The sequence below is a fragment of the Protopterus annectens genome, chromosome 9.part0 (assembly GCF_019279795.1).
Source record: "Protopterus annectens isolate FY-2018-M chromosome 9.part0, PAN1.0, whole genome shotgun sequence".
Lineage (NCBI taxonomy): Eukaryota > Metazoa > Chordata > Ceratodontiformes > Protopteridae > Protopterus > Protopterus annectens.
The window spans coordinates 428,965,241-428,992,600 of record NC_056743.1 but is presented as its reverse complement, the minus strand read 5'-3'; the positions used below and the strand labels follow the sequence as shown (position 1 = coordinate 428,992,600).

General features: G+C 41.6%; 1 protein-coding gene across 1 annotated transcript in view; it reads right to left on the bottom strand.

Annotated features, from left to right (window-relative positions):
* Nucleotides 1–27,360, bottom strand: part of BMP1 (bone morphogenetic protein 1) — a 1,811,822-nt gene that overhangs the window by 220,745 nt on the left and 1,563,717 nt on the right. The window contains exon 11 of the mRNA XM_044082969.1: nt 22,946–23,091. Within this exon, the coding sequence (XP_043938904.1) occupies nt 22,946–23,091 (146 nt within the window). The remainder of the gene's footprint in view (nt 1–22,945; nt 23,092–27,360) is intronic.

Sequence of the window (27,360 nt, the reverse complement as noted above, 5' to 3'; positions counted from 1 at the left end):
AAGGTAGGGCATAAGTAAATGAGATTTGGCAACAAACCAAATTGCCCTGGGACATCTTCAAAAGGGGTTAGAGTGATGTATATTAGTGGGAGTTGGGTTGGAGAGGTGAAAGGGTTAAATGGAGGGAGGGATGATTGGGAGGAAATGAGATAAGGGTGGGGAGGGGCTTAAGGGGTTTAGGCAAATGTAGCTGGGTAAGCAATCACATTTTGGTGTGAACTTGCTACTGCGAGTTTTACGTCCATGACGACCGGTATGTACAGTGGTGCAGGTAGGCCAAGTAGAGGGTGTTTGGGTGGAGGCAATGGTGTGTTTTTGACTGTGTTGGCTTTGTGTTAGTGAGATTCACTTTCCAGCATTGGTGACTGAGGTGGACAAGTTTGGAAGCATTAGGGATTTAAATGTGTTTGGACTGGGGGGGGTGCTTAGAGGTTTTGAGTGTTTTGGCAGTATTCTCGCTTATTAAGCAGTGGTTGCCATCCAGGAGCAGTGGTTGTTTCAAGCATACTACTCAACTGTACCAATTTGGTTATTCTGCCCCATTTCTACATTTTAAACCTCTAAAATGTGGTTCCTTTTGGCATTTTTGCCTATGCAGTTTTCAGTGCAGGAACAATAGTGTGCATGCTGCGGTCATCGCTTGTTCTGAGATTTTTCTTTCCCATTCTTAGGGATACAGACCTTTTCATGAACCTGAACTTTTGCGGTATTAAAAAAAAAATACTAACTAAAAATGAAGTACGGGAATTTCACGGGCAATGCAATATCTGCGAGTAACGACTGCTTTGAGGGTATTAGCAGAGTGGCCTTAACAATTATTGGGGGAGTTCCTTTATTTCCCTGTGTGGAATTCGGGTTTCTGTCCCTCAGAGAACTTATGCCATCAATAAACCTGGTATTACAGGCACGTTTACGTTTATAAGAACAGCAGTTAGGTTTACAAGAGCAGATCATGATGACTGTATGCAAAGTTAGATGTCGCCGAGCATGTAGATACAATGGATATGCAGTTCTGATTTTATGCATGGCTGGTATTAAGTTAGCTTAACAATGTTTGCAAATATGTTATTGTGGGACCGCAAACTATTGGTAGCTTGAGTTAACTGATTTTAGGGCATCCATTGGCGTTTCTGGACTGCATGTAGTCAGGTAATCTCTACTCAGCGCGGGTGGAGCTGTGGGACTGTTTGTTGGTGCACTGGCATGTCCCTTTATTCCATGTCTGTGTTTTTTTTTTTTTTTCTTACAGGGTGGTACAGTCAGATGGTGCACACATAAGTCTTGTGGAAGCATACTGGAGGGTGGTCTGCATGCAGTAGTCAAGGTGGGTACCCCATTTTTTTTTCCTGCTGGCGCGAGGTGGGTGCTACAGAATTGGATTCCAACATATCCCAGTCACATTGAATGTTGTAGCTTCTGCATGGCTTTCATGCTTGTTGGTGGTGGTTGTGTTGGTCAATTTGTGGATGACTACGGTTAGTGAGGGATTTGTTATCACATTTGTTTGTTACATTTGCTTGGTCTGGCTGTGTCGTTCGGTTGTGGCTGAAATGTGGGCCATTCTGCTGTTGTGTCACAGTATGGTTGCTAATGGAAGAAGAAGAAAAAAAAAAAAGGACTCTTGGATGGGGTTGTAGGAGTCCGGAAACAAAGATGGTTGTTGGAATCGAATTGCAAGGGTTTGGGCATTCTGTGGGTTCTTTAGCGAAGCAGTGTGGTTGATTACATGGCTGATCATATGTTTTGTGCTGGTTTGGTGATTACTGTTCTGCATGGTAGTGAGTTTCGCGGGCTGTGAGGCATGGCTGCTCACCGGAAACAGAATTGGGTGGTAATTAGGTACATGATAGGCCGGCAACCCTTCGCTATATTTTGAGCTTGAGGAAGACTAAATGTCTGTTTTAATGATTGAAATATAGCATGTATGAGGTGGTGGAGGAAGCATTGCAGGTTATCGCTCAACTGTACAGATTTCAAAGAATGTCCAGATTTTGGCCACGTAACCATGGTCTGGGTTGTTTGTAAAAAAAATAATAATAATAATGTGAATTAGGGGCAAATCATTAAGACTGAAGTTGTGTAATAATGACAAACATTTGCATTTCATACTCATACCATTCGGAAAGTTCATGCTAAGCAAAATCACATATTCTATCAACTTTGGAAGAGCATTATTTAAAATTGTTCCTATTGTGGGCCTTTGTCCTAGCTTTATTTATGGCTGTGCATATATTTCTGGCTGGAAGAGGTAGTGCAGTATGCTATTGTATAGAGGGGCTTGACTATTCTCAGCTGGTAGGCTGTGAGGTAATATTGGAGAAGATCTAAACGCGTTTTGCTGTTAATTCCTTGCACAAGTTGCATTAAGGCAGAACCATTCTGAGGTGATGGAGGGTTTGGTCATAAAACGTTTAGGGGATTAATTGTGCTATTTTGGTATGGGCTGATGAAGTGGCAGGATTTGTTGGCAGGTGATTCCTGCTCATGGGTTTGGCCAAAAACAAGTAATGGTTTTAAAAATTTGGTCCATGGGTTTGGAGGCTTAGACGGTTATTATTATTTATTTATTTTTTCCCCTCAGCAGCTCACATGTGAGCAGTAAGCTTATAGCAAAAGGTGCAACAACGGAAATCAGTGCTTCAGAGACACATCAGTCATGAGGAAAATCTCATAAGATAATTGCTATGTCTCTGAATTGTCAAAATTCATACCCAGCTGCTTTCTACGTTTAAAGCAGTACTTTCATTGTGTCAACAGTTTCTGAGGATGAAGGGGCAGACTCTTAGCGTACAGATGAGTGAGAGCTTTACATGACATGAAAATAGCAGCAGGAGAAAGGAAACGTGAACAGTGTGGTTTATGTGGATAGAAAGATGTTTACAGATTATACAGACATGTATTTTACTTAATTTTACAGACAAACCTGGACTTTATGCATGAATTAATGTAATGGGGTTTAATTATTATTTGTACTGCTCAAATAAGGAGCAGATAACTTTATTTTCCACATTATGTTGGTTAGTGCGTCTCATTAGGAGATGGAAGGTTAAGAGCTAGGCAGATGGTTTTACAATATAAGTTAGCTTGACTTATACAGGGCACTAATGGATGTGGTCTGGATTCGCAAGGTTACCCGGGTTGTGGATATAAATAGGTTCATTCAGGTGTGGGATTTACTTTTAATATATTCCACTGGTAGTTAAATTTATCTTGGGTATTTGATAGGGTCATAGGAAGCATAGCTTCAGTTATGGCTGCTTTGTCATAGATGGGAGTGGTGGTGGTACATTCCTTTCTGGGTAGGCAGGATAGGTTGTCCTTGAAGACATCTTGGAATGTGTGTTATGTATGTTGGATGTTTTACATGTCTTCTTCTTTCTTACAGATGGGGTCTTGGAACGCTGTGGCTGTAATTTGGAATAGGTGGGTATAAGGTGGAGCCTTCTCGTTCCTATTAGAGGGTTTAATTTTGTCCCTTTCTTTGTAGGTGGTGATGTGCTGAGTTTCAGTGATGGCGATACAGTGAATTCACAGATGATGGAAGCAGTGGCGAGCGAGGAGGTTACACATGGGGAGCACAAATGGGCAACAGTTACTGACTGAAAATGGAATTTGAGGTGACATTGGTTGGGAGGGTTGGGAGGGTGGCCTAATGGTTAAGGTGTTTGCCTTGCAAGCACAAGGTGCAGCGTTCGAGTCTCACAAGGGATAATTGGCTAGGCTTAAAATCGCTCGCAAGGGCAGTTAGCTTAGTACTAATCTGTGAACCTATGAACCTATGGTTGGTGACCATAGGTGAGGGAGCTTGAAAACTTATAGAAGCTGTTGCAGTAGAGGTTTTGGTCTCTTGAGTGGTACACAATGAGGTCACAGATGGACTGCACGGCGAACAGTGGTCCATGCTGTGTCAGAAATGGTTTTGGAAGGTAATGGATGTTGATTTTGGGGATGTTTTGATTGCGGGAATGGAGCACAAGGGGTTAGCAGGTAATCATAAGTCTGTGCTAATGACACAGCATGGTTGGAGTTTATCAAGGTAGGGTAGGGGCAAGTTGAAGGAGAGGCATGTTGAGTCATGGTAATACAGGGAGAGGATTGTTTAAGGTGAGATTGGGGTTTTCACGGGCGGGGTGGAGTTCAATCATAGATCAGGGGTACTCTAAGATCACTGGTTTAGGCCTCTGGTAAGCTAGCTATTTTAATTCATATATCTAAAATGGAATCTGCCCAGAATTTTCAATATGGAACTATGAGGAACATGATTTTAGGACAGGGTGGGGGACCTTCCTCAAGGTGGAACTTTTGGGGTGCATTTACAGTTAGCAGTTCAGGTTACTGGGTGGAAGAGGTACCATGATCTTGACAGGAAGCTGATATGGTTCATAGGGCTGGGTAGGTGTCGGTAATGTTTCATGCTATATTAGGGTTTAGATGAGAGTAGTACAAGAACCATTTCAATTATGACTGAAGGAATTTTGCAGGGATGGTTGGAAGCAGTGTAGGTAGGAGGGTCTTTTATTTTGGGAGCAGGGAGCTTTGTTATGTCAGTGATAGAAGCCTAATTGCCAATTAGTAATGAGTGACTTGAGGGTGTGTAAGATTGGGCATGTAGAGTACCTCATTGTGGGGCATAGGGAAGTTTTCTAGGGGGTTCTGGTTTTCTGGCACTTAGCGTTAGGTCATTAAAGTTTTGGAGTTAGACTCTTCCCTGCAGTAATTGGTTTACTGCACATCCAGAGCTGTGTAGTTTGCTGGGCTATTGTGTTATGCTTTAGTTGACAGGGTCTTGGGTCGAGACTTGCTAAGGGTTTTCTTTGACTGAGTGCAGATTTGAGTTCAAGGGGTTATAGTTTCTGGGGCATTTGTTATGGCTATAGGTTGTCATTCAAGAAAGGTGGGGTGATGGTTAGTGGCTTGAAGGAAGTGATACAGGTTGTCATTCATGAAAGGTGGAAAAATGGTTAGTGGCTTGAAGGAAGTGGGCTAAACGGCAATGTATTGTCTGGGAGTAGATGTTCCGGTGTGGTATAATGGGCTCACGGGTAATCCTAGTTTAGTGTCATATAGGTGTTGGTATGTCAATGACTGGGTACTAATGTACTTTACAGATGATGGGTACACCGAATGATGTTTGGCTAACTATTCCCTTTATGGGAGATAGTCGAACAATTTCGGGTAGAAGGGAGGGGGAACAGCCTGGTCAGGCTGGTTGGTGGAGAAGAGGGACAGGCTTTCACCCTCTTCTGTCCCCCCCTGGTGTCTGGGTTCATTTCAAGGATTTGGGTAAAGGAAAATGAGCAGCTGGAGGCAGTTTGCTGAATAGATAAGCAAGCTGAGGTAAGGATGCTGCCTATTTGGTGGAAGGTAATTCAACGAAGTGAGATGGGACGCTGCTTCATATGTAAAGTGAGTGAGGGAAGGTATGGATGCTGCTTACTGGGACAGGGTGAGTAGGTACGCTGGAAAAACAACACAAATTCCCACAAATCAATTTAATATCAGAATCAGTCTTACTGGAACAGGGTGAGTAGGTACACTGCCCTGATTAACATTATAAGGATGTTTATGCTGTGTTTAGAACCAACTATATTGTGTCTAATTCTAATAAGTTTGGTGATCAAAGCTATGTTATGAAAGTTTCAATAAAGGTTGTCAAATGTCATTTGGTGTGATGTGTTTATTGAAGGGGACCGGGACAAACAAGATACATTACTGTGCAGCTAAATTAATAACTGATAATGTTCTGCCACAAGAACATAGGGTAGTGAGGGAAAGAAAGGGGAGAAATCGAACACTATCATGGAAGTATCGAACAGAGAAAACTATAAAGCAATTAAGACAAGAAGCGTCACTGCTAGAAGAATATAAAAGAGGGAACAGATCAATAAAAATACTAAGAAAGACGTAATAAAAGCAATGTGCAGTATTAGAACAGACAAGGATTGATCATGCACTATCGCAAAAAACAAGCTAAAAATCTCAGCACAGGTGGAAAAACTTACACGATATACAGATAAATATAAAGGAAAAGTACAAAATAAACCTTTTATTGATGACCCAAAAAAGTTTTATAGAGAATTGGGAAACAAGGTAAAAGAAATTGAAAGACCACCAAAACAAGAAGAAATAGATACATTTTGGGGAAGTATTTATGCAGATCCTGTGTAACATAACACAGATGTTAAATTGAAGAAGTAAAAGAAAGAATAAGAAGTTTAAATGTACAGGATATCAAATGGGATGAAGTAACGGCCAGAGAGACTAAAAGAAGATTAAGAAAAGACTCTAATTGGAAACCCCAGGCCCAGATGTAGTACTTAACTCCTGGTTGGAAGTATATCTTTGCACAAAGATTTAGCCACGAGTAAGAACTATTTTTATGTGCACCCTGAACAAACACCAACCTGGCTAACAACAAGAAAAACTATTCTCCTACTTAAGAGTTAACCTGCAAGTTACCCTAAAAATTATAGACCAATAACTTGCCTTCCGATGACATATAAACTATACATTGGAATTGATGCCGACAGAGTTTATAGTCATTTAGAAAAAAACTCAATTATGGCAATAGAACAAAGGGCAATTGTTAAATAAAGTCATAGTGGAGAACTGTGAAAAGGGGAAGAATCTAACTATGGCATGGATTGACTACAAAAAAGCATTTGATAGTATCCCACATTCGTGGATAAAAGAGTGCTTAAAAATGTATAAGATACACCCTACACTGATCAACTATATTACAGTGACCAGGAAACAGTGGTAAACCACTTTGCAATTAAACCATGATAAAAGACAAAATATTATCCCAGGGATAACAATTCAAAGGGGATATTCCAGGGTGACTCTGTCACTGCTGCTATTCTGTCTTGTCCTTAACCCATTAAACTGTCTCCTTAACAACTTAGGCCATGGCTATGACTTGGCTCCTAGAAAACTTCTCTTCTCTTCGTTGATGATTTAAAACTGTACAACTCATCAGATGAGGAACTGAAAGCACAACTGCAAGTTGTCAGAAGTTTTTCAGATGATATAAAAAATGTTATTTGGTCTTGATAAATGTGCAAAAGCAACCTTTAAAGCAGGAAAACTGCAACAACAAGAAAACATAAGTTTGGTATAAGAGTGTGATATAAACAACTTGAGCAAGAGAGAGTGTATAAATATTTGGGAAATGATGAAGGATCAGCAATAAAACATGAACAAATGTAAATAAAACTTAGTAAGGAGTAGTTTAGAAGACTTAAATTAATCTTGAAAACAGCATTGACGTCTAGGAACAAAATTCAAGCTATAAACAAATTTCCTCTTCCTGTCCTAACTTAAAAATTTGGAGTGATTGACTAGCCCCAAAACATGTTAGATAGATTAGACAAGAAGGATGCTTCATGCTCACCAAATGACTTATAAAAATCAGTGCATACCAAGATTATATATTCCCTGTTCCGAAGGAGGGATGGGTCCCCTTAAAATTGATTACAAGTATAGATCTGCAGTCATGGGACCGCAAAAATATCTGCTAACCTTACAAGACCCAAAGTTTTGAAACATGAAGAGAATAAATCTAAGATGATTTCTCTGCTTAATCTAGCAGAAGCATATCAGCGTCAAACAGGAATGGAAATCAAACCAGAAGTAGATAAAAATCAGGCAGCAACTGAATGTGCCAAAAACCAAAGAAAGACTATAAGGTGAAGGACCAGATGAGAAGGCAAGAAATGTGGAAAATATATAAAATACAGTTGCAAGTATAGAAATCTTCTGGGAGAACCTCATGTTGATCAGGATCAAACGCAAGAATGGTTAAGGAGAGGCAAATTCAAATCAAGAGTTGAAAGGTTAATACTGGTGGCCCGAGATAGTGGGCTATGTACACATTGGTTTACAAAGTCCATTGAATATGTGGGAGAAACAGACAAATGTAGGCTTTGTAAAACAGAAATGGAAACGGTCACACACCTTGTTGCTGGTGTGACATACTACTAATGGCAGATGGACTGTATACTGAAAGGCATAATAATGTAACGAGACTGTTGCAAGGGGGTTGCGCAAATATTATGGTACTGAAATAGGTTCATAGGTTCATACTAGGCTATCTGCCCTAGGGCATTTATAAGCCTAGCCAGAGTGTGTTTGGCTTTCACCACCCATTTTAAATTAATTTTGCTATGCCCTTTTTCGAGGTTAGTATACTGTGCCTCTGTCTAACAATGACACAGAAGTGATACCTGGGGTAAACCTACGATCTCCCATCCACTCATCAAGATTCCTCTTGAAGAGAGTCAGTGAGGGACTCTGCCTAACCTGGACTGGGATTTTATTCCAGAGTGAAGGGAGCCTCTGGGTTATGAATCTGTCCCTCCAGCATGTCCTATTTATTTCAGTGCTGAGGTTCAAGTCTCTCAAGTGCGTAGCTTGATGGGATTTGGATTTTCTGAGGTGCAGCATGTCCATTAATTCCGGGTTGGACATGGCTTTATACATCAGGCACAGATCGCCTCTGAGCAGGCAGTATGCCACTGAGTAGAGCTGGAAATTTCTTTAACCGGGCAGCATATGGCATCTGTTTGAGCCCTTTGATCCTCTTGGTGAGGTACTTTTGGGGTCTTTCCAGTTGCTGCAGGTGTCTGGTAAGGTACATCCCAAAAGGCGCATTGTACTCAATTATGGGCCTGATGAGGGATGAGTAAAGAGGCACGATGACCTCCCCTGATCTAGATGTGAATCCCTTCATGATTAGGTGGGCTATATAAAATGTTTTTCTAACCACTTTGGCCATGTGGTTGTCAAATGAGAGATTGCTATCAAATTGGGTCCCCAGGTCCCTAATTACTTCTTCTGTACTTAATGGATTACCACCTATGTGGTAATTTGTGGGCACTTTGTTTTTGCCAAAGGGATGACTATACACTTTTCGGCATTTAGCTTGAGGCCATGGCTCTGGCACCAGTTGTCTGTTTCTATGAGGCCCTTTTGGTGGATGCTTGTGTCTGCTGGAGAGTCGATTATGGCGCCCAGTTTGCAGTCATCTGTGAACTTGGTCAGCCACAGTCCTTCCATGTTGGCCTGTACCTCCGAGAAATATATACCGAACAAGAGAGGTCCCAGGACTGAGCCTTGTGGGATGCCACTTGTAACTGGTTTGGAGTCTGACATGGCTCCAGCAATTCTAACCATGTGGGTTCTGTCCTTGAGCCAGTTTGCAACCCATCTAGTGACATAGGGGTTTATATTTAAGCTGGTGAGCTTATCTATAATGCCTGAGTGGGGTACTGTATCGAAGGCTTTTGCGAGGTCCAGGTAGGCTGTGTGGACCACCTTCCCCTCGTCAATGGCCTTGGTGATTGTTTCAAAGAAATCGACCAGGTTTAAGAGGCAGGATTTGCCCTTAACAAAGCCGAACTGGGTAGGATCCAGTGTCTGTAGGTCCCCAATATCTTTATTTATGAGGTCCATGATGATCCTTTCCATAGCTTTGCAGACCAAGCTATTCAGGCTTATAGGGTGATAGTTTCCAGGATCCGTTGAGGCACCACCTTTGTGGAGAGGGACCACTGTTGCTGTACGCCACTCTTTGGGTACATATCCTGTAGTAGGGCTGAGATTGAACAGTAGTTTTATGTTTGGGTTTACCTCTTCTTGGAGTTCATGTAGGATGCAGCCCGGGACACCGTCTGGTCCCACTGATGCTGTGTTTTTTTGCTTTGGAGGGGGCAGCTCTTACCTGAGCATCTGAGATGTCAGGGGGGCAGCACTCTGCTGGGATAGATATTTGCCCTTTTGGTTGGGGGGGGGGGAGTTTGCACTGAACCTGTCCGCTAGGATGTTGGCAATGTCTGTGGGTTCGGTGTATTTTTTGTCATTTTGGACTAATTCTGAGCATATCTGGGAATTCCCACCCAGGTTCCTAACATAACTAAAGAAAGCCTTGTGATTATCCTTGGTGTCCTGTGCAATTTTTCTCTCGAAGCTGGCCTACGAATTTATGAGTGCCCGTACATTTTTGCCAATACTGATCAGAGATGCCTTCCCTTTTTGGGATTTTGCTCTATCATGTAGTAGCTTCCTCCTTCTATTGTATAGTTTGTTTATGGCTGGGGTGCATCAGACAGGACGTCGGCCTTTGGAGGATTGTGTCTTGGTTTTATTTGGGATTGCATGATCCATGCATTCCTGAAGGTGTTCATAGAATGCGTTTATAAAGGATTCTGGGGTCTGGGCCATATTTTCCACAGGCCCATGGGGCTTTGAAGGATTCCACCTCGGTTTTGAGGAGTGTGAAATTTGCTTTAGAGAAGTTTTTCACTGTGGTTTTCTGGGCAGGGGGTGGGGTCGGGATGTGAATATCCAGTGAGATTAGTTTATGGTCTGATCTTACCAGTGAGGGATACACTTCTGGTCTGGAGCATAGCAGGTCCAGTATGTTTTCCCCTCTTGTGGGAGTGGTAACAAGTTGTTCCATAGCATTTGACTTTATAAATTCTAGGAACCTTTGGGCTGGGGTGTTGGAGCTAGAGTAATGCTCCCAGTCTATGTTTGGGTAGTTGAAGTCACCCAATATAATGGTGTTTGGAGAGACCTTCATATTTTCCAGTATTCTCAGGAAGGCTGAGTGGGGTTCCTGGGTTTGGGAGGGTGGTCTGTAGCAGGCTATAAACTGGAAGGCAGTTTTACCCACTGTTAGTTGCACATGGATAGTCTCTAATGCTTCGTGCTGTGCCACCAACCTGGAGGTGTGGGTATCTTTGACGAATATTGATACTCCCCCTCCTTTTGTGGTTCGGTCCAAGTTTTGGGGCTGAAAAGCATGGTATGAGGTATAACCTGGTAGTGCTGGGGTGCTCTCGGGAGCCTTGAACCAGGTTTCTGTTACTGCACAGATATCAATGTTCTCCATGCTAAGGAGAGTTTTGAGTGAGTGCATCTTGAGGTTTAGACTTCTGGCGTTGAGTAGCATTACTCTTAGTTTCTTATCCCATGTGATACCTATGGAGGTGGGTTTGTCTTTTGAGCCTTGCCTAAAAAATGCACTATGGGGGTAGCAAGAGCCTTTGCCAATATCCGAAAGCCCAGGGGTGACAGGTGCAAGCCATCCCTAGCAAAGCATCGTGGCTTGTCGAGCATGTCATCCCAGGCAGACAGGCATTGGATCCCCTTTGAATGACACCAATACTTAAGCCAATTGTTGAAATTGATCATCTTGTTTTCATATTGTGGCATCATTCTTGGTGAGGGTAAGATGCTACTCAAGGTCAGGGTCATACCGGCCTGGGCTACATGCTCAGAGAGCTCCTCTATGTCTCTTTTCATGTATTCCAGGGAGGTACATCTCAGGTCATTCACACCAGCATGGACAATGACGGAGTCATATTTGTACTTGCCTTGGAGTGACTTGAGTGTTTGTGTTATGTGATGGATCCTAGCGCCCAATAGGCAGCTCACTGTGACCTTCTCCTTGTTCAGTCTGGTGAGCGAGACATCAGTGTGCCTGATGATAGAGTCACCTATTACAAGTGTATCAGGTGTGCTGTTTAGCCTTAAGAGCTGTGACTGTTCGGCACACTGGCTTTGTGAGCTATGTGTTGCACGTGTTTTGTTTTGGGGTAGCGGTTGCTTGGGTGTCTGCTTTGGAGGTCTCTGCTGCTTAGGCAGATTTTTATTTAGAGCCTCCGAGTATGTTTTTGTGTTTTTATGTGTTTGGTTTGCTGTCGTGGTAGGTCTATGTGAGACTGGAATTGTAGTGAGTGTGGTTTCCTTCTCCTCCTGACTGGTTACGCCAGTACTGAGTTGAGAGAGCTTAACCTCCAGTATGGCATGGTTGCATCTCTCACATGTGTTGGAATTTGTTGGGAGGAGGAGAGGGTTGTCTGTGTACATGAGGCAGTTGTAACATTGCCTCAAGATTCCCAGATTCATCAGCTGGACCGGAGAGGAGATTGACAACTGACCTTTGGACATGCTAGAATAGTATTGGGAATTCCTTTATAATTGAAAAAAGGGCCAATGGGGAACAAGGTACTCAAGGGGAGTTTGTGATGGTGTAGTGCTTTTAATTTTTTAGTGCTGACTTAGTGAGCAAGTGCCGGGTAACTTAAATGCAATGTGTTACAGGTAACTTAAATGCAAAAGCGACAAACAGCAACTTTCTTTCAAGTGAAACAAGGAAATAAGTACAGTAAGCAATGCAGATATCACTAGGGATCCACAGAAGCGCTGAAAAGCCGCGTTTTAGGTGGAATTAGCATTTCAGGGAAATAACAAGCAAACAAACAACAAGCATACAAAGCAAGCTAGATTCAGCAGGCCTGGATCTAGTCTATGCTACAGCAAACAAGGTGTACCAATTTCAGTAAGAAGCAGTTCAAATATGCAGCACTATAAGCCTTTAACCAGAAATTCCCAGCTCAGAAGGGCAGAGTCCAGCCTCTCCTCCCACAAGAGTGCAGACCATGAACCCTCTTAATGTAAAATAACTGGCCTGAAGCCCAAGTGCTTAAACCAGAATTAATACACTTTTACAATAACAGACACTGAGCCCTCAATCAGCAGTTCCCAACTTAGAAGGATGTAAGCTACCTGTTCTGCCACTACAGTGCAGATCACAAACCTTCTTAATGTAAAACAACTGGTCTGACGCCCAAGTGCTTAAACTAGAAGGCTTAGAATGAGTTACACCAAGCAGTAATAAACACAATTGCATACTTTTAAGATGATACAAAAGCAAAATAAAGTAGGAAGAAACACAAATACAATAAAAGCAGATACATTTTTTTTTTTTTTTTTAGGTGGAATGAGAAAAAGGAGTAGCAGAAACTAAGCTGATTGGCCTTCTCAAATGTTCTCCCTGTACTGGGTAGAATGAGGTAATGACACTAGACTGGGAGGAGGGTCCCAGATCAAATTTATACTAGGGGCGGGCAACTGCAAAGCCACCAACTATAAAAACACTATACCAACAGGGAGGGAGGGTTGGAAACAAATGGTTGAAAAACACTGGAAACATGAGCCACAAAGCATCATAGAAAATTATGAAGTCACCACATAGGATCACCCATTACCAACAGTTTAAAACATAGATGCTAGAAAACCGGATATAGTGGTCCATGAAAAGAAGACAAAAGTAGCACTGATCATTGAAATTGCCACACCCATTGACTACAATGTCTTGCATACAAAGAGACACCAAGTCATAAAATATCAGGACTTGCAGGCAGAAATAAGAGCAATGTGGAAGAAAGATACACAGACAGTTCCAATAGTAGTAGGAGCAACGGGTCTTATAAAAAAGAATCTGCAGTCGTATTTAGATATGTTACCAATAAATGTAACCCCATACGAACTGCAGGAGGAGTCATTACCAGGCACACTGCAGGTGCTACAAAGAGCACTTTTGGCTGACATCAAATATTGAAACAATACTAATTTCATGAACTTTAATTGCACTTTGACTTAGGATTGGGATCCATTCCCGAGAGAAATTAAAAAAAGTGAGAAGACATTTGAAGGACAGTATAACCACCTGTAGTAAAATACTATAAAAAGTGACAAACCTTTCCATTTCAGTTTTCTAGTGGAAACACTTAAGATGTTTTACTGCTGCTTTCAGGAGCTCATAATTTTAAACAAAATGTTCTGAATCTATTTTGTCTCTGTGTATAGCACCATGTATGAAAGTTTTTTGATGTATGCAAAATTTTTAAATGAAAATATGATGATGTTAAGAAGGAGGAATTATTTAATGGTTACACTAGATGTACAAAGCTTATTTACTGTGATCCCTAATGACGATGGGATAGAAGTGATAAGGAACATACTTAGGATGAGAGGAGCTAAGAATGATGAGATTATACTAATCTGTTCCCTACTAGACATAATGCTTTCTAACAATGTGTTTATATTTGAAAAACAACTATTTTTACAACAATGGGGAGTGGCAATGGGGACATCATGTGCAAACTCCTATGCGAACCTAGTTGTACATTATTGGGAAAAGCAGCATTTGAAAGAACATAACCTTATTAAGAATGTTATAGTTTTTAAACGCTTTGTAGATGATATCCTTCTTTTTTGGGAAGGGGATGTAGATTCATAAAAGGATTTTGTCATGTTTTTAGAATCAACAACATCCTTCTTGAGGTTCACAATGAATTGGTCCTTTAATAAAATTGATTTTCTGGATATAACAATATATAGGGATGTATATGGAGAAATTAATACCACCTTATATCGCAAAGATAGTTGGAGAAATAGCATATTAGAATGCCACAGTATGCATCTAGGTCATGTGTTTAAAAATATAACAAAAGGACAGATGAAGAGAGTAAAAATAATTTGTAGTACCCCTCATGATGAACAAATGGAAATGACAAAATTGGAAAAGTTGCTGTTAGAAAGGGGTTACAAGGAGAAAGATATAAAGAAAGTGATAGATAATCTACAATGTGAAGATAAGAATATAACTTATAATAATAGTAAGGGTAACATAGAAAGTAAGAAATGTATGTTGAGGTTTAATATGAATTATACTGTAGATAATGGAATAATAGTGGATATTATAAGGAGAAATTGGCAAATTTTAACAATAGATGATGAAATTAGGAACCTTATAGGTGAAAAAACAAGTTTTTCTTACAGAAATAGCAAAAATTTAAAACGATTATTGTGTTGAACAAAGGATAGGAAAGAAGAGATAGGAATACAAAGTAAGCAGTATGGGACTTATCCATGTGGAAGATGCAAGATGTGCCAGGTAATAAGTGAAGAACAAGTTTTTCAACATCCTTGCATCAATTATGTTTTTGAACCAAGATTTTTTGCTACGTGGATAGTACAAATATTGTGTACCTTGCTTGCTGTAATGATTGTCATGGTTTTTATGTAGGTAAAACTATAAAATGTTTAAGAGATAGGATTTATCAACATAATTATGACATTAGGAATATACAAAATGCCTTAGCAAAACATATTATAGAGCAGGAAGGACACAGTTTTAGTTTTAGAGTTTTACAGCAGGTTGAAATAAATTTGAGGGAGGGGGATAATAACAATTATTTATTGAGAATAGAATTAAAATGGATTTTTAGGCTAAGGGCACACCTAACACCAGGGCTGAATAATAATATTAACATTAAGCCTGTTTTGGATGCACGTTCTTTGAAATAGTTAGGTTAGGGATTTCCCTTTTAAGTGTTAATTTTGATTAATTGATTTATTGTTTTTGGTCATGTGAATGTATATAAAATGATGGTTTTATTTTGTTTTAGATAAGGATCTGAAGAAGCGTGCTTTAGTTACGTGAAAGCGCTTGTCCATATTGTATGAATAAATTGTCTTGGTTTTATAGCCGTGGTATTCATTCAGCTTTTTACGTTCACTGATGCATGCAAAACACAAAACTCACCATTTCACAGGTCATGTGCCTTAACATACATGAAAACAAGTACAAAAAAGGAATCAAACTTCTCACATAAATAATAATAAGAAACAACTTCCCATAACTTGTAACAAACGGTAACAAACTTTTGCTTCTGGGATTCAGACTAACAGCATACAATACCAATGTCTTTAGAGTAACACAGTGAGGTTACTGTACCACAGCAGCTGGTCCAGCAGTTTCTCTCTGCCTCATTGTAATGTATACTGGCTTGATTTACTTGAAGGATTTTACCAGGCAGGTCATTGGGAAGCTGGGCAGAAGATTTAAGAAGCACCTCCAAATCTATGAGGTAATAATAAAGTTCAAGTAACAAACTGAAAACAATGTTCAAGATAAGCTAGAAAGGCCAAGGCTTCTCACAGAAACAGACAAACAAAAAGGAGGTTAAGATACACAGCCATGAAAGTTTTAAGGGCAACTGAAAAGAAACTGAAGCACAGGGGAAGAATGGATGTTTGTGATAGGGTCAGGTCACGGGTTCTAAACTAAAGTGACAAGATTCAGCTTGGACACAAAGGAAGGGGTTAGCAGTTAAAACAACTGAATTTTCTTCAAAAGGACGTGATAACAGGGAAATGGCAGTTGCTGGATTTCAGCTGCAATATTTGGGCAGAACAGACAGTCTTTTTGAAGCAGCTTAAAAAAAATTATTTATACACACACACACACATATATATATATATATATATATCTTTACATATATCTATATATGCATGCAACAACACATCATAATTAGTAATCCACATAAGTACTTCAAGTAACTTAAATATATACACATGTATATAACTACAGTGACATAAAAACACACTCGTAACTTAAATAGATACACATGTATACAACTACAGTGACATGAAAACAGTACACTCGTAACTTAAATATACACACACATATATAATTACAGTGACATGAAAACAGTACACTCGTAACTTAAATATATACACGTGTATATAACTACAGCGACATGAAAACAGCACACTTGTAACTATATACACATGCATACAACTACAGTGACATGAAAACAGCACACTCGTAACTTAGATACACATGTATACAACTACAGTGACATGAAAAAGTACAGTTTTGTACCTACCATAAATGTAGATGTTCGAGGATCCACATTGCTGCAGTCCTAACCATTGGTGTCCCGCTGTCGGTCGGCCCGAAGACAAAAGTATATGGCTGACGCCGGCCAAGGCGCATTAGACTGATGCCAGGACGCCAGGGTACTAATGCGCAGGACCGACGTCATATCCTCAGTCTTTTCTTGCCCCAGATGTCAGAAGACCCTAAAAAGACAAGGCCCAAACCAAAAAACCAAAGAACCCTGCACCAAACATATATACAATATATACAAATGTACAAGAGTATATCCTAACCTACACCACCACCCCTAAACACAGAGGGAAGGAGGGAGGAGTAAATTGGACTGCAGCAATGTGGATCCTCGAACATCTACATTTATGGTAGGTACAAAACTGTACTATGTTCTTCATTCCACATTGCTGCAGTCCTAACCATTGGGTAGAATCCCAAAGCAGAGTTAAGGGAGGCTGGCAAATCACAAGGAAGCAGGAGCTGTCAACATGCCTTGCAAAATAGCTGTGGCAAAACCAGCCCTAGATTTAGAGTAGAGAGGAAGATGGTAATGCTTAGAGAAAGTATGCACTGAACTCCAAGTAGCTGCCTCCAAAATATCCTAGAAATGCTGTTGAAGTGGCAGTAGCCCTAGTGGAATGAGGCCTAATCCCAGCTGGAATCTCCTTGCCATGATGGGAATAACAAAATGAAATGCAAAACCCAATCCACTTAGAAATAGTTTGCTTAGACACAGGCTTGCCCTGAGAACTCAAAGCAAAAGAAACAAACAACTGCTGAGACTGCCTGAAATCCTTAGTCCTGCTTAAATAATAACAACTGTCTGTGTACATCTAAAGTGTGCAAAATCTTTTCCCCTTATTTTGGGGATCTGCATAGAAAGTAGGCAAATGAATAGTTTGGTTTAAAGCCACACTAGAAACCACCTTAGGCATAAAGGAAGGATTAGACGTGAATGATACCCTATCCTTATGGAAAATCAAAAAGGCTCTACCGCCATAAGGGCCTGCAATTCAGAAACCCTTCTTGCAGCAGTAATAGCCAACAAAAAAGCAGTCTTCCATGACAAGTATTTCAATTCAGCAGTAGCCGCAGGCTCAAAAGGTTGTAGAGTAAGTTTTTCCAACACAAAATTGAGATCCCAAGCAGGAGTAGGAGCTCGGGGGGTCTTATATTCTTTGCCCCTCTAAGAAACTGCTTGAACAAAGGATGAAAACAATGGTGGGTCACAATCATAGTGAGCTGAAATTGCTGCAGCATGAATCTTAATGGAAGAGAAGGACAAACCTTTGTCCAATAACTCAGTAAGGTATTGAAGAGCCGCACTCAAATTAGGCTCAGAAATCTCCAAATTCTTTGCTGCACTCCAAAATAAAAATCTCTTCCATTTTTCTGCGTACACCTTCCTTGTACTAGGTCTTCTGGCTTCCATAATCACATTTAAAACTTGTTGAGGAAGTTGAGACCTGCTGTGTTTCAGAACAGAATATGCCAGGCTGTTAGATGAAGAGAGTGAAGCTTGACATTGAGCAGGTGACCGTCCTTCTCAGATAACAGATGTGGAATCAAAGGCAAAGGCCATGGAGGCTTCCTTACCAGACTCCTTAGTAGTGGGTACCAGTGTTGCCGAGGCCAATCTGGAGCTATTAAAATCATCCTTGGCTTGTCTTGTCTGACCTTTAGGAGCACCTTTGGAAGAAGAGGCAGAGGTGGAAAGGCATACACATGAAGATTTTTCCAACTGAAAGAAAGAGCATCCACTTTCCAAGCTGTGTGATGAAACCCCTTGTGCACAACTTTGGCAGCTGGTGGTTTAGTGGAGAAGCGAACAGATCTATGTCTGGAGTTCCCCATGACACTGTCAATTTCTGAAATACATGAAGATCCAGTTACCACGGGATCCATGATTTGTCTGCTTAACACATCTGCTAAGGAGTTCTGTGCTCCGCAGAAACCTTGCCTGTAGAGTTAGTTGCAAGCTGGCGCAGTTTCCCATAAAATCATTGCTTGCCTGCATAGAGGATAAGAATGTGTTCCCCTTGTTTGTTGATGTACCACATGACAGTTGTGTTGTCTGTTAGAATCAACACCTGCCCTGGAAGAAGTAACTCCTTGAAAGCCATCAATGCAAACTGGACTGCTAACATCTCCTTCATGTTGATATGTAGATGCTGAAGTCTGGCAGGCCACTTGTCTTGTATCCACTTTCCATTTAGATGAGCTCCCCAAGCAACATCTGAGGCATCTGTCGTTAGAATCTGACTTGCCTCTGGCCGGGTCACAGAGAGTCCCTTGTTTAGGTGACATTCCTGAGCCCACCACAAAAATTCCTTTTGAATGCAAGGTATTATTTGAATGACAGTGTCCAAATCCTGGCAGTGCTGTGTCCACAGATTTTTGAGATACCATTGTAGCTTCCTCATATGCAGTTTGGCATTGGGAAGTACCAGAATACAAGATGCCATGAACCCTAAGGCTTGAAGGACTGTCCTTGCAGTCAGCCCGGACTGAAGAGATAGATGATGGAAGTAACTGGAGAGATTCTTTTGTTTGTCCGGGGTTAAAAAGGCCATCTGGGCTGCTGTATTCAGTCTCACACCCAGAAAGCACATGTCTTGAGAGGGTACTAGACTGGACTTTATTTCGCTCACAGAATACCCTAGGCATCTTAGCACTGCTATGACATATTCCAAATGCTGTAGAAGGTCTTCCTTTAAATAAGGATAGATTTGAATTCCTTTTAGCCTGAAGTAAGCTATCACTGGAGCCAGAACCTTTGTGAATACTCTGGAGCAGTAGATAAGCCAAAGGGCAATGCAGAGAACTGATAATGAGAATTTCCAGCTCAAAACGCAGATACTTTCTGCAACTTAGTCTTATAGGCACATGAAGGTAAGCTTCCTTGAGATCTAAAGTTACCATCCAGTGATCCTTGCCCAGCAGAGGTAAAAGCTGTTGTAACGTCAACATTTTGAACTTGGGAATGTCCAGATAAGTGTTGAGGATAGATAAATCCAAAATTGGTCTCCACGTGTTCCCCTTCTTTGGTACTAGGAACAGGCGAGAATAAAATCCTAGGCCTTTCTGGCACAGGAACCGCTGAATGGCCCCTATTTGGAGTAACTGAGAAATTTGCTTGTGAGCCTCTTTCCTTTGTGGAGGAGGAACGTCTGGCATGCCTTTGAAAGGAGGCAAAGTATGGAAATAAAACCTGTAACCGTGATGAATGATATCCAAAACCCATCTGTCTTGAGTAATTAAATCCCAATTTTCTTTGAAAAGAGACAGTCTTCCTCCCAAAGGAGCTGCCAGGCGAGAATGGACTGGCAGCTGAAAAGGCAGGTCATTGGGTCTGTTTAAAGGACTGACCCCTGCCCTCACCAGAAGTCTGAGCAGGAGAACTCCTGTTCTAGGCCTAAAAGAACCTTGAGCTCTGCCTCTACCACGTCTAGACCTACCCCTAGACTGGGAATCATAAGCAGGATATGTCCATCCCTTAGTAGGCCAATTTCTGCTAAACTTTGGAGGCTGTACCTGCAAAAAATCTTTAACAGTCTGCATAGATTTAGCCTTGTCCTCCATTTTCTTTAAAACTGCTTCCACAGGCGAACCAAACAACACATCAGACTGTAAAGGAGCATCCAAAATCCTTGTCTTAACATGCTCAGCTAAATTCTGATCCCTCAACCAAGCGTGCCTATGAAGAACAGAACCAGTGGCAGCCACCCTCGAAGAGGCCTGCACAGCATCAAAACCACATTGCAAAGAATGCTTACCCACTTGTTCAGACACATGAACTAAATCCAGCAACTCTTTACACTCAATACCTTCCGCCAGAGCATCCACCTTAGATTTCAATTGTGAAAGGAGGTAATTTTGATATTTTAGCATGTGAAATTGACAATTCAACGCCCTCATGGCTAAAGTGGAAGAAGTATACACTTTCTTTCCCCATCTATCCAAAGCCCTTGCCTCTTTATCAGAGGGAACAGGATTTTTAACAACCGAGGCCTTAACACCCTTAGGCCCCTGAGAAACAATTTCTGGGTCTGCCCTAGGACTCTTAAAAGATACTTATGAGCTTCAGGCACCCTATAGTACCTATCAGGTTTAACAGGGCAGGAGGCAAAGAATCAGGGTTCAGGGAAGCCTCTGCAAAAACATCTTCCACCACATTCAACACAGGAGGTATAGCTAAGGGCCTATGCTGGGGTAAAACAAAAATTCCCTAAGCCTCTTCCTGGAATCAGAGAAATCTTGGCCTTCCCATTTAAAATGCTCCCTCATGGAATGCAGAGTCTCTGAAAATGAAAAATCCTCAGGAGGAGAAGCTGAAGGAGTGGAATCATCCACATCAGAATCAGAATAATGAGGAAACTCCTGCAAGTCTTCAGAGAAGACTCAGAAGCCTCTGAACACTGTTCAAAACTCTCAAACTCAGGCTCCACCCTAGGCCTCTTATCAGGAGGGGGCATAGAACCTCTAATCATAGTAATCAAATCCTCTGCCATTTTAAGCATATGTTTCTTAGGCACAGAACCTGAAGTGCTAGGAGAAGCCCCCACTGAGGCTAAACTTGGCCTACCTCTCAAAGAAGTCTTGGAAACAGAAGGAGAGGCTCTAACTACCTTAGGAAGAGAGGGAAGAACAGATACCTGAGAAGCCCCTCAGCCTGGCCTACCTCCTGAGAGGGCACATCCTGTAACAGTAAAGTCTCTGCCTGAGACTCCACAGAAACTCCTGGCAAAACTTCTGGCTCCACTGAGCCTTCTAAAGAACCGACGTCCGGGACTGCCGGTTCTTCAACCCTAGGCTTTGCCGCTGTGTCCTTGCTTTTTGGGATAAGCGGGCGCGGAGCATCCGACGGCATTTTATAATTAAAACGCTTCCCAAACACTAACCTGGCACAGTCTAACCTCCTCTTAATAGTGCGTTTGTTAAATCTAGCACAAGGCGGCATCCAACAACGTCGTGCTCAGGCCCTAAACAAGGTATACACAAAGTATGGTAATCCCTATGAGGTATCTGTTTCCCACAAGAAATACAGTTATTCACTTTTTCTGACATCCGGTTAAATACTGAGGCAAGAAAAACCAAAATGTTCTAACTTTGATTCGGTCTGAAACTCCGACTTCAGAAAATTTCAGAAAAACTGCTTCTGCATCGGACCATGCGGCAAAAAGACTGAGGATATGGCGTCGGTCATGTGACATCAGTCTAATGCGCCTTGACCGACGTCAGCCATATACTTTGGTATTCGGGCCGACTGGACAGCGGACTACCCAATGGTTAGGACTGCAGCAATGTGGAATGAAGAACATCAGCACACTCATAACTTAAATAGATACACATGTATACTACAGTGACATGAAAACAGCACACTCGTAACTTTAATATATACACATGTATATAACTACAGTGACATGAAAACAGTACACTCGTAACTTAAATATACACACATGTATACAGTGACATGAAAACAGCACACTCGTAACTTAAATAGATACACGTATACAACTACAGTGACATGAAAACAGTGCACTCGTAACTTAAATATATACGCATGTATATAACTACAGTGACATGAAAACAGCACACTCTGCAGTACTACTTTCAAATTCCTAACATCTACCTTTTGTTCAATACCATATTTCTTTTCTTTTGATATATATATTTTTTATTGGAATTTTATATACAGGAACAAAGACACCAGCAAAATAAAACTGTTTACACAATTGTGATACAGAAAGTTAATATATGAATCACTTAGATCAATATAACTGTTCATTAACTGGTCACATCTATCTCATCCTTTTATCCAAACGTACTTCAAGGCATAATTAGGACAGCCACTAGTCACAATAGTACACAGCAGCACTTGGTTAAGGACAACATTAACCTGTAGCATTTGACATCACACTCAGCCTGCACAGAACTGACTCTAGGCATTCAGGTAGCACAGGCATGACCTACAAAGGTCTTCCAGATTTCACTCCATCTTCTACTCCATGATACAAATACACTTCATACTGCAAATAAAGGTTAGTAATCAAGCCAAAAAGGAGAAAAAACTTGGTAAAATGTCAACAGTAAATAGAAACACCAAGCCAAACCGATCCAAAGCAGGAGGCTTTATTGTACACATGAAAAGCACACAGGCAGGAAAAACACATAAAAGCTCCCAAATCTTTTTGTTTTAGTAAAAAAACTTCATTAGTTGCAGGATGAAGTTTTTTACAAAAACACAAATATTTGGATGCTTTTATGTGTTTTTCCTGCCTGTGTGCTTTTTGTGCGTGTACAATAAAGCCTCCTGCTTTGGATCAGTTTGGCTTGGTGCTTCTGTTTGCAAATAAAGGTTCTACAAGCAGTTGACATTATACTAGGAAAGGTAATTATTTATAAAAATTGTTGTACCTCAAATGACTGGAAAGTTAATCCCACGTGGTAGCCATCTGAGACGGACACCTTCCAGATGCAGACTTTGTTGGGCCTGTAGTCATCAGGATAATTGGGAGACTGAATGTGACCATTATCTTTCTTCACCTCACCACCGCAAATAGCTTTACAGAATAAAAACAAAATCCTCCATCAAATGGTTTCTGAGATTTGCTAAGTAAACAGTACATATGTTACCATCTTAAAGACAAAAAAAAGAAATCAACCATACGTGCAGATGAAACGATCACAGTATCAAGCTGCCCAGTTTGTCTAAATCACCTTAAAACGTCCAGTACTTTTTTCCATACAATGTCTGCATTCCACATCTAAATTGAACACCATTCTGGACAAAGGCTAAGCACTGCAGTCTACCCCGGAGACCATGACAACAGGTAAAGATGATGACTTACTCTACTCTTCCCAAAATCTGTAATTCTGCACCTGACAATTTCGGCAATACCATAACAGCCAACATTCCATCTTTCATGCCCCATGTAAAAATTAATTCTGTTACTATTCACTTGGTTATCAATGTTAAACTGGTTTGTTAAGCAGAGCTTACATGAATAAATATTCCCTTATGTCTCCCCTCGTTGTGCCTGCATCTGATTTCACAGATTTCTGTCCGATATCTTATAAGAAAGTACAGTTGTGTACACTTACCATAAATGTAGATGTTCGAGTGTATTCACTGTTGCAGTCATTACAGTTGGGGTTATCTGCTTGCAGTAGCCCTCAGTCAGCCAGATTAACAAAGTCTTGGGTCCTGCATCAGATGCTGTCCCTTCTTCCATGATGTCAGGTTGTCAGGGGTATAAAACATGCAGCCGACATCATTACATCTGTTTTTTTTTGCCCCAGAAGTCAGGTGCCCCCCTAATGGGAAGCAATTAAATCTATAATTACAAAGATATACCTCCAACAAAAAAGCAAATACACTAAAAACCTTTTTGAGCATAGTAAGGGAGAGTAGAGGTACAGTCAAAAGAAGAAAGAGGGCTGGAGGGGAGGGTAACCAGGACTGAAACAGTGAATACATTCAAACATCTACATTTATGGTAAGTGTGCACAACTGTACTATGTTCTTCATGTTTCACTGTTGCAGTCATTACATTTGGGTAGATTCCCAATGCTAAGATTGGGAGGAGGAATTTAAATAGAATTAGGACCAGCTATAAGAACCTGCAAGACTGCAGTGGCAAAGCCAGCTCTTGAGTTAGATAAAATTCGCAAATGATAATGTTTGATGAAGGTATGTACAGAACTCCAGGTAGCAGCATCTAGGATGTCCCTGGTAGGGACACCCCTGAGAAAGGCTGTAAAGGTAGATGCAGCCCTGGTTGAATGGGGTCTGATGCCCTTTGGGATATGTTTTCCATGGTGCTTATAGCAGAAATGAATGCAGTGTCCTATCCATTTTGAAATGGTTTGCTTTGAAATAGCTTTCCCTTCTGTCCCTGCAGCAAATGCCACCATCAGTTGTTCAGATTTCCTTTGAGGTTTAGTCCTGTCCAAGTAGAATCTAAGTTGTCTGTGCACATCTAAGGAGTGCAGTATCCATTCCCCTTTGTTCTGTGGGTTAGGAAAGAAGGTTGGCAAATGAATGGACTGATTAAGAGCCACACTGCCACTGGATACCACCTTGGGCATAAAGGAGGGATTGGTTCTGAGGGACACCCTGTCCGCATGAAAGATGATGAAAGGCTACACTGACATAAGGGCCTGTAATTCAGATACCCTTCTTGCAGAAGTGACTGCTAAAAGGAAAACTGTTTTCCAGGAAAGGAATTTTAAATCTGCAGTAGCAGCTGGCTTGAAAGGAGGAAGAGTGAGTTTCTCCAAGACAAAGTTAAGGTCCCAGGCTGGAGTTGGAGCTCTCCTGGGTGGCCTTAAATTTTTGGCCCCTCTGAGGAACTGCTTGAGCAGAGGGTGAGAGAAGAGGGGAGGCTCTGTGCTACAATGAGCTGAAATGGCTGAGGCATGAATTTTGATGGAGGAAAAGGACAAGCCCTTATGAAGCATCTCAGTCAAGTATTGTAGACTCTGAGGTAAATTGGGCACTGCTGCGCTCATCCCTTGAGATTGATTCCAGGCACAAAATCTTTTCCATTTTGCAGCATAAGATTTTCTAGTACTAGGCCTCATTGCCTCTAAAATGATATCCATCACTGATTTACTGAGGGATGGTAAAAGAGAGATTAGGTAATTAGCCAGGCTGCTAGATTCAGGGTTTGCAGCTGAGGGTGCAGAATCGGGTTCTCCTGCTGAGTCAACAGGGAAGGAGTCTGACGCAGGTGCCATGGGGCCAAGTGTGACACACTGCGCAAGAGGGGGTACCAGTGTTGGCATGGCCAGTCTGGTACAATTAAAATCATCCTTGGCTTGTCCTGTTTGATCTTTAGTAGTACCTTGGAGAGCAGAGGCAGAGGAGGAAAGGCATAAACTGATAGGTTTTTCCAGCTGAAGGATAGAGCATCCACTTTCCAAGCTAACTTGTGGGGAATCCTTGTGCAAAATTTGTCCAATTGATGGTTCTGGGGGGAGGCAAACAGGTCTATATCTGGGCTCCCCCATTTGCTTGTCAACATGTTGAAAATCTGCGGTTCCAGTTTCCACTCGTGTGGGTCCATGAGGTTTCTGCTTAGTCCATCTGCCAGTGTATTTAGTTTTCTTGGCAGGAATTAAGCTTGCAGATTCACTTGGTAGCTCAAGGCTGTGTTCCACAATGCCATGACTAGTCTGCAGAGGGGGTTAGAATGTGTACCCCCCCCCCTGCTTGTTTATGTACCACATGACAGTGGTGTTGCCCGTCTTTACCATTAGTTGTCCTGGAAGAATGTGCTCCTTGAAGGCTGTCAGAGCATTCTGTGCAGCTATTTCCTTTTGATTTATGTACAGGTGCATTTGACTTGGGTTCCATTTGCCCTGAATGCACTTCCCTGCCAGGTAATCCCCCCATGCATAGTCTGATGCATCTGTTGTTAAGGTTTGGGCGGCAAGGTAGTGTGAATGGTAGTCCCCTGTTTTGGTGGCTGGCCTCTGCCCACCAAAGGAACTCTAGGCGTAAGCAAGGTATGATAGGAAGCCCTGCTTCTAGAAACTGTGAATGTTGACACCATAGGCTTTTGAGATACCATTCTAGTTTCCTCATATGCAGCCTTGCATATGGAATTAGAAGAATGCAGGAGGCCATGAACCCCAAGGCTTGCAGTATTTGCCTTGCAGATAACTGGGTTTTAGTGGCCACTTGTTTGAAGTAGGTTGTCAAATGAATCCGTTTCTCTGGTGTGAGGAAAGCCATCTGGGAAGCTGCATTTAAGCTTGCTCCCAGAAATATAATTTGTTGACAGGGTACCAGGTGTGATTTCTTTTCATTAATGGTGTACCCTAGACAAGTCAGCACACTTTGAACAAAGGCCAGATGATTCAAAAGTACGTCCTGGCTTTCTGCCTGAATTAGACAATCGTCCAGGTATGGGTATATTTGAATATTTCTTTACCTGCAAAATACAATGACTGGAGCTAGGCACTTTGCGAATACCCTGGGTGCAGTAGATAAGCCAAAGGGCAGTGCAGAGAACTGATAGTGCATGTTGCCTGCTTTGAAGTGTGTGTATCTTCTGCAAGACTCCCTGATAGGGATGTGCAGGTTTGCTTCTTTTAAGTCTAGTGTTGCTAATCATGCATCTTTGCCTAGCATAGGAAGCATCTGGTGAAGAGTCAGCATTTTGAATTATGGAATCACCAGAAAGGTGTTTAGAGTAGAAAGGTCCAGGATAGGACGCCATGTATTGCCTTTTCTGGGTACCAGGAAAAGTCACGAATAAAAACATTGTCCCTTTTCCTCTTCTGGTACCAACTAAATAGCCCCCATGCTTAAGAGAGTACTTGATTTTGGGCCTCTGCCCACTGATTTGGGGGTAGATCTGGCCACCCGCTTGGTGTTGGTAACATGTGGAAGTGAAATCTGTATCCTTGGGATACTATATTTAAAACTCATTTGTCCTGGGTAATGAGTTCCCAGTTTTTGGCCTGTAATCCAATCTTTCCGCCTAAAGGAGCATTCAGTTGGGAAGTGCTTGGAAGTTTTAAAAGCAAGTCACTGAGACAGTTTTTCATAAGGGGGGGGTCTTACTACTCCTAGATTTGGGTGCAGAAATCCCCTACTGCTTAGTCTTGTGTGTCCCCTGAGAGTGAAATCTGGGGTTTCTGCTGTGTCTGGGTTTGGCTTGAGAAGACCTGGAAGGGGCTGGAACTAATTATAAGTTTAAGCAACCCAATAACATGTTGTTGATACTTTAACATATGAAACTGGCAGTTTAAAGCCCTAATGGCCAAGGATGCAGAAGCGTAAACCTTCTTACCCCATCTATCCAGCACCCTGGAGTCTC